At 48.1% G+C, this 11,322-nt stretch overlaps 1 protein-coding gene across 1 annotated transcript in view; it reads left to right on the top strand.

Moving 5' to 3' along the window:
* Nucleotides 1-2,481: 2,481 nt before the first annotated feature.
* The window catches only part of TWIST2 (twist family bHLH transcription factor 2), a 52,381-nt gene continuing 43,540 nt past the window's right edge, over nt 2,482-11,322 (top strand). The window contains exon 1 of the mRNA XM_004427734.3: nt 2,482-3,093. Within this exon, the coding sequence (XP_004427791.1) occupies nt 2,576-3,058 (483 nt within the window). The 5' untranslated portion in view covers nt 2,482-2,575 and the 3' untranslated portion in view covers nt 3,059-3,093. The remainder of the gene's footprint in view (nt 3,094-11,322) is intronic.

Below are 11,322 nucleotides of genomic sequence, written 5' to 3'. Positions count from 1 at the left end.
GCTTAAAAACGGGGCAGAGCCTGTGGCCCTCTTTCCTTTCCACATCCCACAAGAATGCATCTTGCAGACCAGGGCTGCCAGATTCTGAGAAAGGTCATTTTTCGCTTTCCATTCCCTCGATTCTGGAAGAAATAGTAGAAGAGGCTGGAAAGGAGAGCGAGCACCCATCCACCATACACATAGGGAGGAACAATGCTCTTAAACACTGTTGCGGTCACAGGTGTGCAATGGTAGAACCATTGTAAAGAAGGCTTGTCATATGCCCTCCTGAGCAATTTTTCAAAAGGAAACTTTTAAGGGGGATTTTTCAAACGAGAATCTTGCCTGTATGTGATGTGTGCCTTGGACCTTGGTTTGGGCCCTTTCTGAGTACAACTTCACCCCAGCGGTGTTCTTGCTGTAATTCAGGCAGATGATCGGCAGAAAGTGTTCAGATGCCCATCACCAGCAGGAAAGACAGAGAGGGGGGTGGACCGGGCTACAAGGCAGGCTCCTCTCCTCCCTAAACGCTCTCCGGGTTTAGAAGGAGGAATGTCACTGGGCTCATTTAAGCTGGGCCAGAAACGGGGGTCTGGGTCCTCGAACTCCCCAACCTGAGTGACACACAGAGTTGGTAAAAGAGCAGCACATCGCAGCTGTCCTGCGCCGAGTCGAGCCAACAGTGAAAGGCGAGTCGGGGGGAAGGAGCAGGCCGGTTCTGAGGCTCAAAGTCCAGGAAGGGCTGCGCCCTGGCGCCGCCGGAACGGCTGGGAACCAGGCTCCTCTCACTCTCTTTTTTGTTCCTTAAATTTTTATTTTAGAATTTTAGAATCTGTTTTAAAGAAACAGATCTAGAAAGCTATTTTGCTGCGCTGGATAAACTGAGGGCCTTCCCAGAGCGGGGTAGGGGGACGGCCAGGCGAGTGGGGCTGGGCGCGGCCACTCCGAAGGACCCTTAGTCCCGGGACTGTGAAGCCTGCGGGCCGGGAAGAAGCTGCAAACAGCGCTGTCGCGTCGCCACGTCTGTGTGAGGGCCTGCTCTTCACGGAGCTCTGCCTACGCTCCCCGGCTGCTCGGGAAATGTGCCCTTGAGCGACCGGGGGGCCCGCACAGGGCCGCCCTCCGGTTTCCCCACGCAGTGGTCGCGGCCCGGCCGGCCGGCCCGAGAAGCAGCCGAGGCCCGAGCGCTCTCCCGGCCCCGAGTTCAACTTCAATAAAAGGGTCCAGCCCGCCCTTGATCACGCGCTTGCCTGACGGCCCCGCTCAGGCCCGGGCCTAATTGAGCCCGGTCACCTGGGAATAGGTTCAAAGGCATCAAAGCTGTAAACCATCTCCAGGCCCCGAGCCAGAGCGGCCTGGCGAACAAAGAGCCCCCCGAACCACTTCAAACGCGCCCGCGCTCGGCGTCCAGATGGCGCGGGGCCGGGGTCCACGGTGCCGCCCGCCGAGGCCGGGTCCCGCGCTCCCGCCGCACCGCGCCTTCCTGCCGGGGGCTGCCCACGGCCGCCCGGTGCAGGGGAGGCCGCGCAGGCCGGGCCCCAGACGGTTCTGTGCCGCTCCCCAGACAGCCCTCCGTCCGCTGCCGACTCGCGAAGCGAAGGGGTTGCGCAGAGGCCGGGCCTAGCGGGCGCCCCCGGCCGGCTTCCCGCATCCCGGGCAGGACTGGGCAGGTGGGCGCGGCGGGCACCCGGCGCTCCCGCAGAGGCTCGCTGTGGCGCTGAAGGTATAGAGCACTTAGAAGGAGGATCTGCGAAAAACGTCGGGGCCGGGGCTCCCCAGCAGGTAGCGGTGAAAAACGGTCCCCGATACACGGCCTGGGCAGAGCGGGCCGCGTCTTCACGGATCTCCGCAGTGCGTGCGTGGGGAGCAGTGTCTCCAAGGGCATCTGAGTGTCCCCACGCCCGGGGTCGGGGCGTCGGGACCCCCGCCCGCGCAGGTCCCCCACACCAGGCCGGGCCCCAGGCCGCGGCGCGAACTCGCTGCGCGCCCGGAGGCAGCCCAGGCGCACCCAGGCCTGGGCGCCCCCGAGGGCTACCCGCCGCGTCCTCACCTCCTAGAAGCGTACCTAGGGTAGGACTCGCCTCCCGCGCCCCTCGCGCCCCGGGAGAGAGCCTGGAGCCCGGCGGGCCCGATCACCACGTTAAGGAGCAGACAAAGCCAGGTCGGCTGAGCCCAGGTTGCGGGGCGGCCAGAGAGTGGCCAGATGCCAGGGTGGAGGCGCAGGCGGCGCGCGAGGGCCCGGCCTCCGGGGTGCCCGCAGCGGCCCGGGCCGAAGGGGGAGGCAAAACTGAAAGTGCCGCGCCGGGGGGCGGGGGCGGCCGGCGAAGGCCCCAGAACTTGTCCTGCCCCCGGCCGCGGCGGCCAATCAGCGCGCCGCCCTCGCTCCTGACAACTATTTAGCAACCAAGCCCGGCTAGAGTTTCCAAAAAAGTTAGAATAACTTCCTCTCCCGGAGACCTCGGTTTTGCACAAGCCGGCCTTGAAATCAGAGCCTTTCGAGCAACTCGGAGAGCGTGTGCTCGGCGACCGCGGGCTTGGCCAGCGGCGCGCGCTTGGCGCCCGGCGCCCCCAGCCCCACGCGCGCCGGGCAGGCGCCATGGAGGAGGGCTCCAGCTCGCCCGTGTCCCCCGTGGACAGCCTGGGCACCAGCGAGGAGGAGCTCGAGAGGCAGCCCAAGCGCTTCGGCCGGAAGCGGCGCTACAGCAAGAAGTCCAGCGAAGATGGCAGCCCGACCCCGGGCAAGCGCGGCAAGAAGGGAAGCCCGAGCGCGCAGTCCTTCGAGGAGCTGCAGAGCCAGCGCATCCTGGCCAACGTGCGCGAGCGCCAGCGCACCCAGTCGCTCAATGAGGCCTTTGCGGCGCTGCGCAAGATCATCCCCACGCTGCCCTCGGACAAGCTCAGCAAGATCCAGACGCTCAAGCTGGCCGCCAGGTACATAGACTTCCTCTACCAGGTTCTTCAGAGCGACGAGATGGACAATAAGATGACCAGCTGCAGCTACGTGGCCCATGAGCGCCTCAGCTACGCCTTCTCCGTGTGGCGCATGGAGGGCGCGTGGTCCATGTCCGCCTCCCACTAGCGCCGCGCCACCCACGTCCGGACCGGCGCGCCAGGGTAGGTGCTGCGCGCGCGACGGGTGCCCTCCGTTGCGGGGGGCGGGCGGCCCGGCCTGCGCATCCTCCCTCGTGGAGGCCCCGCGGGCTGCGGTGGCGTGGATGGGACGCACTTATCCTGCTTGCAACAGATGGGGGTCTGTTGAGAAGTCCCCATGTCCCAGGGGCACCCCTGGGGCCTTTTGCAAGCTTCCATGCAGGGTGTTAGTCGGCAACGGACGGACTGGTGACTGTTGTATTTTCCATCCTTGTTGTTGCGTGGGGGGTCTGTGGGTGACTGTCGAGGGAGAACCGCCTGGGGCGGGCCAGGGACAGGGAGATGGGAACCAGTCGCCCTTTGAGTCCCTCGGAGCGGAGGCCGGCAGGAGAGCTGCCCGAGCCGGGTTGTGTCTGGTTGTGGCTTCGTCCTCTTCCCAGGGAGCAGCAGAGCGCGTTCATCGCGCAGACACTCAGTTCTCCCCGGCTGCTAGTGCAGGGCGACCCGGCCCGCGCCTCGGGGGCCCAGCTGTCAGCGCCTTGACCAGGCCGGTGGGCGCAGAGGTTCGGGCCGGCGCCTAGGTTTGCCTGGAGAGGGCGGGAGGACCGTGCCCTGCACTGGTGATTCCGGGACCAGTGCCCCCAGAGAGCCGGGGACGGCCCCGCGCCGGGAGCGTGGGACACAGGGCCAAGGCTGAGGCTCGGAGACCGGAGCGCAGAGGCCGGCGTAGACACCACGGCTCGCAACCCCCGCTGCCCGCAGGCAGGTGGAGCGGACCTCGGAACTGGGGGCCTCTGGTCCCAGCCTTGAACCTGGAGAATCTGGGAGGGGGCTCTGCCCGCGCCGCGTCCTGGCGTTTCACCCCGCAGGGGAGTGCCAGGGATCCAGGCTGGGAAACAGGTTTGCGGAGAAAGGGAGGCGGTGCGGGCCGGGCCCTGCGCGGGAGAAGGCAAGGGGGACACAGCTGCTGAGAGCATTGGAAGTTCTGGTTTCCTCTGGAAGAGCGCTTAGGGCGTCCTGCACCGGCTCCTTTCACCAGACACCTTGGAAGTCCCTTTAGACAAGCTCTAACTGCGGAGGCACCGTCCTTTCCGGAGGGCTCTGGGAGACAAGTGGGCATCTCCCTTTCAAAGGCTCTCTCGGGCAATGAAGGATGCAAGATTTTGGGGGGAGAGACGGGTTAAAAATCCTTCCTACTTAGTGTGCTTTAGTTTCTTGCTCATCTTGCAATGTTTTTATAAAAGTCTCTACTTCACACAGAAGGAATTTAGATAATCAAGAGCGTGCAGCCCCCCCCTTCTCCCTTCTCCCAAACATATCTATTTCTTTTTTATGTGGTTCTATAATATCTGCGCATGTTTCTGCTGTGGCCACGAAAGGCTGATCTAGCACAGGTGGATTTTATTTTATTTTTTTAAGTTTTATTTCTGTGCCACTGAAAATTCTTTGGATAAAATAGCCCCCTCAGATAATGATCGTTTTTATAGGTTTTTAAAAAAGAGTTTTTAGCAGAGAATAACTTATGGGAATCTTCTCCTATCTTTGTCAAAAACAGATGGAAAGTGTCTCAATCACATATTTCTCTAGCAAAGAAAGTTTGGATTGGCTGAGTACTAAAATGCTACAGTGGGATAATACATTAATTCTGGGTTTTGCTGCCTAAATTATGAGCCTCCATTAGTTAATTCCATTTACTCTTGATCCCATCCATAGTTTACAGCACATCTGAAATAAGAACAAACAAATGAGGAATGTCATCTTTTAAAAATGTACACATATAGCTTTGTTTAAGGAAAATGTCAACAGAATTATCATTAAGACTTCCCTCCAGAAAATTATTGAAGGCAAATACCAGGAGATATTACCTTAATGAAAATTTAGTAGGATCATTTAAAATTCATTTAAAAATAATTGCATTCCTAAAACCAAAAATCAGACATAGATCACAATGAAAGATTATATAAAATAAAAGGCAGTACTTGTAATAAGTAAATGAAAAGTGTTAAGAGTTTATTTGGGGGAAAAAATCCTTAAAATGTAAGAGATACATTCAGCTGGAGAGCAAATGATCTATATGGGGGCCCATTTATTTTTAATCTTATATATTTTAATATAACTGACTAGGTCCTATAAAACAGTTTCTTTAGGTAGATAGATACGCACTCTTTACAAGAAGAGAAGGGAAATATGGAAATTCTTGATACACTAATGATCCTGGACACACCTTGTTTTTCCTTATCAGGCATGTAGAACAAACATTTTTGTATCCTTTTTGTTTTTAACCCATTAGTCTCTATGAGTATAAATACAATCATAATTGATTTCATTTCCTGAAAATGTTGCTAAATGGCATTCTTTTGTAGCATTTAAAAGAAGCGTTAGTTATATATATTAGCAAAGAATTGTTAGACCTTTCAGCAAATTGTATGTGTTTTCAATGTCTAATGTGAGATGTTTTCACATATATGAAAAGAGCTGTGTCTAGACAAACAGCAACAAGAATAAAAAGCCTAAATTGTTCCTTGATATAAAGAGAAACACAGGAAATAGTGGAGAACGGCTGGTGCTAATATTTATCTTGACTTTCTTTTTTGGGTCTGGCATTTAAAAACATGAATAGACAATAAATCAGGTGTCTTTGGACAGTCAGCTGGTTCATCTAATTGGGAAATCTCAGAAGGAGTTTTCAGTATTCTCATTAAATGCCTGAGAGTTGGGAACAGGTCTAAGCACCTGGCTTAGAGAGTGGAAGAAGGTGACAATTACTTATTGGGCATTTTTCCTTTTTTCTGCTTTGTGGTTAAAAAGACCATCTCTAACTTCTGCAATGTGCACAGATTTTCAGTAGGTTACTGTACTCAAGAAACTAACTTTTTCCCTAAGAACTTTTAGTTACTTTGGACAACAGAGTATGACCCTCTTACCATCCAGTATGTGTAACCCTTTTCCTCCCTTCTGAAAATTTACTTCTTGGAGGTGCTTGTTGACTGCTACATTTGGAATGTTAGCTGGTCTCAAAAGAAAATTAATTCCCTATGGAGAATGGAAATGGAGAATCCCAGGAGAGATTTCGATTGGCCAGAAGAAGTAGAATAAAAGACTGAGGTACCTGAAATTATAAGTAATGTTTTGTTATAAAATACCCATCGATAAGATCTGATGTAGAGAGCTGACCTCTGTTATGTGGACATTGTTCCCTTAAATATCTGTCATTATTCCGTCAACCTTGCATGAAGGAAGTCTTGCTACCCATCTGGCCAGGGTGGGGGCTGGAGGTACAGGACTTTGAGAATGGCTGTTGGAGGTGATTTGAAATATACTGCTTTATTGAGGTTTTCTGAAAACTGTACTATTTTCAGACAAGTCTTGAGCCTGAAAGAATTGACTTTTCATCATCCTTGCCTCACTGTATTCTGGATAGACGGCACAGATGCCAGATTCCTTTCGCCTGGCAAAAAGATCATAAACTCTTTCTGAGCAGAGCACTCTAACTCATAACTTTCATTTAAATCTGGGCTTTAAAAAAAACAAATATTTTAATAAGCCAATTTTAAAGGCTGAACTTTTATGACAGGTTTTAAGCTTAGTATTTATATTAATCTATTCTCCCTGGTGTCTTTAAAAACCCTGTGAATGCACACTGGAATGTCTGTTTATGTTTGTGTCTTTTCCTGGGAAAGGATAAATGTGCTGCAAAGAGCAAACCAAATACAAAGCTTTCCACTAGCAAAGAGTTCACGAACGAGGCAATAAAATTCAAAGAAGAGATGAATAAGTTACTGGAGCCAAGAAACAGAAAGCCATAAAGAAGAAATAGAATCTAAGAGATACAGACGTGGATGTGTTCGAAAGGAAAGCCAAGATGAAACACTAAAACCAGAGACTGCTTAAAAAGATAGTCCACATGGTCACCTGAGTCTACATATGTGATGAAATTGTATGGAGCGAAACACACACACACACGCATACACACACACATACACGAGTGCACATAAAGCTGGTGAAATCTGAATAAGGTCTGGAGATTGTATCAATGTCAGTTTCCTGGTTGTGACATTGTATTACAGTTCTGCAAGATGTTACCACTGGGGGAAACTGAGTGAGGGGTATAAAGGAATCTGTCTGTGTTATTTCTTACAACTTCATGTGAGTCTACATTATCTCAAAATAAAAAGTTTAAAAGCAAAGATATTCCACAAGAATTTTTAAAAGATTTTCTACGTTCAAATGAGCAAATTATATAAGGAATTATTATGCCTTATCTCAGAGGAATAAAGTAAAAATGTGCTTTGAGCAAAAATCCATTTTTTCCTGATATTATTTGCATTGTTGCGCTTCTTTACAGACTATGAGGAATCTCAACATATTTCCAATATATAATTAATTACAGGTGGTTCCTTATAATTCTTAAACAAAGAGTAGAATCCCAGAAATCTGAGAGGAAAAACACCGATCAATACATTTATTCCTATACTAATAAAGAAAATATTTTTCAAAGAAATTTTAGGAACTATTTACCTGAAACTGACACAACATTAGCTTTTAAAAGAGTAAATCTACATTGACTTGCATGAAACCCCCACTCACACATACACAATTCTAAAGCCAATGATTTATAAAAATTATTCACCAAAAAGTATAGAGATTAAAGTTGTAGTATTTAAAGCCATACAGAGAGAGAGAGAGGAGAGAGAGAGAGAGAGAGAGGGAGAGAGAGAGAGGGAGAGAGAGATATATCAAGTCTTAAACTCAGTCATGGTTATTTTAAAGTAATATTTGTTTGCCCTAGGAACGTATTTTGTGTTTTGGTTCAGTAGTAAACCTTTGAATGCAATTTAGTTATATTAAATGTGCCTTAATTTAATGTTTATTTTGGAATGAGATACAGTGACATTAACGATGTGATTTTCATGCTGATGTAAACTAAGGCACGATGGGATTTTTCTTCAGTGATTACTAACGGTTGTCACGTTAAAAGGAGACTTGAATCAGAAACTGGAAAAGCCAGCACGTAACTTTATTTCAACATGAGAGGAATTTTTAGTCGTTAGTTTAAAATAGAGTCATTTTGAATCAAAACAGTGTTTTACGTGTTTCAAATATCTGTATTATTTTATCCACAATTCTATTGTTTAGAATAACATGATCCTGTGATTATGTGTAAGAAAGAACATGGTTGAGAGGGCTGAGTGCATGGTGTCTATTGAGGCTGGCAGGAATCGCCCAATTTCCCATCTTAATATCGTTTTCTTCTGTTTTTTGACCAGGGAAAGATTTAGATGACTTAGCTTCTCTTGGGGTCTCCTGTAGAATTGTAATTTTACTTCTCAAATCCTAAGAGCAATGACTTTAAAATTGGGCAAACCCCTCTTTAGATCAGAATTTCCCCGTCAAATAAATGAAGAATAGGGCTGAACCCAAAGAGTCTTCAGTTATCGAATTCAGTTATGCTGGAAAATACTGCTTTCTTTTTAGCTCACATTCAGCCTTTAAAAAATAGCCACCAGCATCTTTTGGAGGAAAATTGTAAATTTAGTTAGATTCATATTTCTCACTGTCTAATGTGATGGAGAATTCACATTTGTTTTTCTGGAAATACAGATCTGGTGTGTAACTGACAGGAAGGATTTGAGCAAAAACCTTGTTTTTTATTAACCCTTTGATGGTGACCCAACCCCATGGCTGAGGGTTGTGGTGTGGTCACAGCCAGAGACTTTTCCAAGTGTCAGGCAGAGCAACTCAGAACAGGAAAACCGAGGGCAGGTTTTCAGCCTTTTGCTCCGAGAATGAAGGAGTAGGGACCCTTTATCTAAATTCCCCATGGAGAACAGATGCCTAAACTTTTGTTGTTAATGCTATTTTTCTATTGCTATAGAAATAAAATGCCACGCTAGCCTTTCTGTTAAATTCTCTACAAGTATGTCCCTCTTCTTAAGAGATTCAAGAGGTTTTTGCTGCTTCAGAGGCAAGTGGGGGCTCCAGGAGGTACAGCTTGTAAAATAAACAAACTCTCTAAAAGAAAACACAGGCCAATAGTTTATAGTCTCTGACTCGACTGCCACGGTGGATTTCTTTGTGTGTTCTCCTTTGATTTAACATTCTGTAAGGAAAAATGCAAGCAGGCGGTGTGTTCTTTCAATCACGAGATCTAGAAATAAATGTTGAGTTGCTATTTCCTTTCATTAATCTCAGTTCTTTGAGTAGACTTGGTTTGCAGGGAGCGCAGAAGGGACCACAAGTCAAAAGCCATTTGCCTTGTTTGACTTTCTGGACCTGGGGGTGCGAAAGTGCCTGTTACCTAGTGGTCTGCTTCCATAACTCTGACTTTTAACTCGGTGGAGGAATAACCAGGCCAGCTAGCCTGCAGGGTAAGCAAGATCTATACTGATTGGGTTACTTCCGGAAAGCTTGTGTGAATTTAAAATCCCATTCTTAATGAAATTGCCTTAATAAGTACACGGTAAGGTGCTTATCATTTCTTTGGGAAATGCCTAAATTACTGCAAATTGGAAAGGAAAGAAGGGAGGAAAAGGCATTATTTTCTTTCTCAAATTGAGCATCCGTATGTCTCTATTCCATATAATTGGGTTCGATTGAAGAACAACATCATCATTGAAGAATTATTTTCTTGAATTTAAATAATTCAGGATTTCCTGAATTTAAATAATTTCCAGAATTAAATAATTCCAAGTTATGTACTATGTATATATTGGTTCCTAACTATGCAAAATCTTCAGAATGCACCCAGCCAACTGATTTGTCCTCTTTCGTGATATCTGTATGCACAGGTGGGAACCTCAGAGAGAACGATTCGGTTCTCTGTGCATTTTTTCAGTCTGGTGGGCATTTCTTCTCCAGCCGCTCTCCCTCCCACCCCGCCCCACACCCAGCATACACTCTGGTATTTATTCTTTAGCTGAGATCTCATCTTTTTATTATTATTAGCTAAAGTCCATGTAAGGTTTTGTATTATAACAAAGGATGAACAAAAAGCCCGTCACCAGGTTCCAGCAACAGCACACTTACACACGGGGAGTGAATGTGTCATCTGAGGACTGAGTTGCACGGTTCTGGGTGTCCCGAAAGTTCCGTGCAGCTCAGTATTAGATGTGCGCCCACACCCCCTCCCCACCTGTGGGCTTGGTGCCTCCCTCTCCTTGGTTGCCCATCATTGCTGTTTTCTAAGAAAATTTTTCCATTGATACTAGAACAAAAGTGCCCCCAATAGATGTCTGTACTCCAGGAAATCTGATGTGTCCTGTTTTTATTGATTTCTCTTGTGCAAAATGACCTGCTTCAACCATCCCAAAACTGTATGGGGACCGTGTGGTGACTCCATGGGTGGGTGCGTCCAGGACTGGTCTTTTCCCATGTCTTTGGGAGGGCTGAGGTAGATCACCACGCAAACGGCACTTGTCCCAAGGATCCCTCCTGTGTGATTGCGAAGATGTGATAAAGAGTCCATGGAGTGAAGTATTTTAAGGGCAGAATTAACTTAAGGCTATTTTGCTGGATGTTAAATTATTGCCAATTCCAAAACTCCCTTTTAGACTATTTTTTGAGGATAGTGATTTTCTTTTAATTAAACAATACACAAAAGGCTCGGACTATGATATATTTATCTATTCATTTCAAATGTCGCTATTATACTCTATTCATTTTTGTTTTATTGCATTTCAAAAGCAAACAATTTAATATAATTTCAGTGTCAAGCAGTTTAATCTCCTTGTGTGTCTCCAGCGACTCTGTAAACAATCTATTATTTACAATCTATAATATGAAAAGGGTAGCTTTTTCAGGAATGACAAGGTAAAAGAGAAAATGAGGATATGAACAGGAAAATGATGTGCAGGGAATTTCACAGAGAATGGGGCAGTTGAGGGAGTGGGGTCCCTTAGTAAGAAAACAGAAGGATCCAGGCTGGTGTGCGGCATGTCCCTCCCTCTACTCTTGCTGTGCATCAATCACCTCTCTCTCAGGGTCCCTCAGAAACCTGGAAGACAGTGGTTTGTCAGAACAAGCACCCTGCCTGCCTTTCCAGAAAAATGACACTTTGTAAAAATCCAACAGAGCCACCTTAATGCTGCCATAATAATGCTGCAGACGCGAGGCCACCCGGGCCACGGTGCCTTCACCCCCCATTTGCTCCCAGGCATCAACATCGCCCTGCAAGGGCATCAGAGAGGTGCCAGAGGGGGCCCCTGTCTTGAAGGAGCCTGCCACAGTCACTAGGTGCTTCAGGTGCCAGAGAAA

This window comes from Ceratotherium simum, chromosome 37 (assembly GCF_057802395.1).
Source record: "Ceratotherium simum simum isolate JZ-2026a chromosome 37, ASM5780239v1, whole genome shotgun sequence".
Taxonomy (NCBI): Eukaryota; Metazoa; Chordata; class Mammalia; order Perissodactyla; family Rhinocerotidae; genus Ceratotherium; species Ceratotherium simum.
The sequence above is the reverse complement of the archived record's forward strand: the minus strand, read 5'-3'. Positions and strand labels throughout refer to the sequence as shown.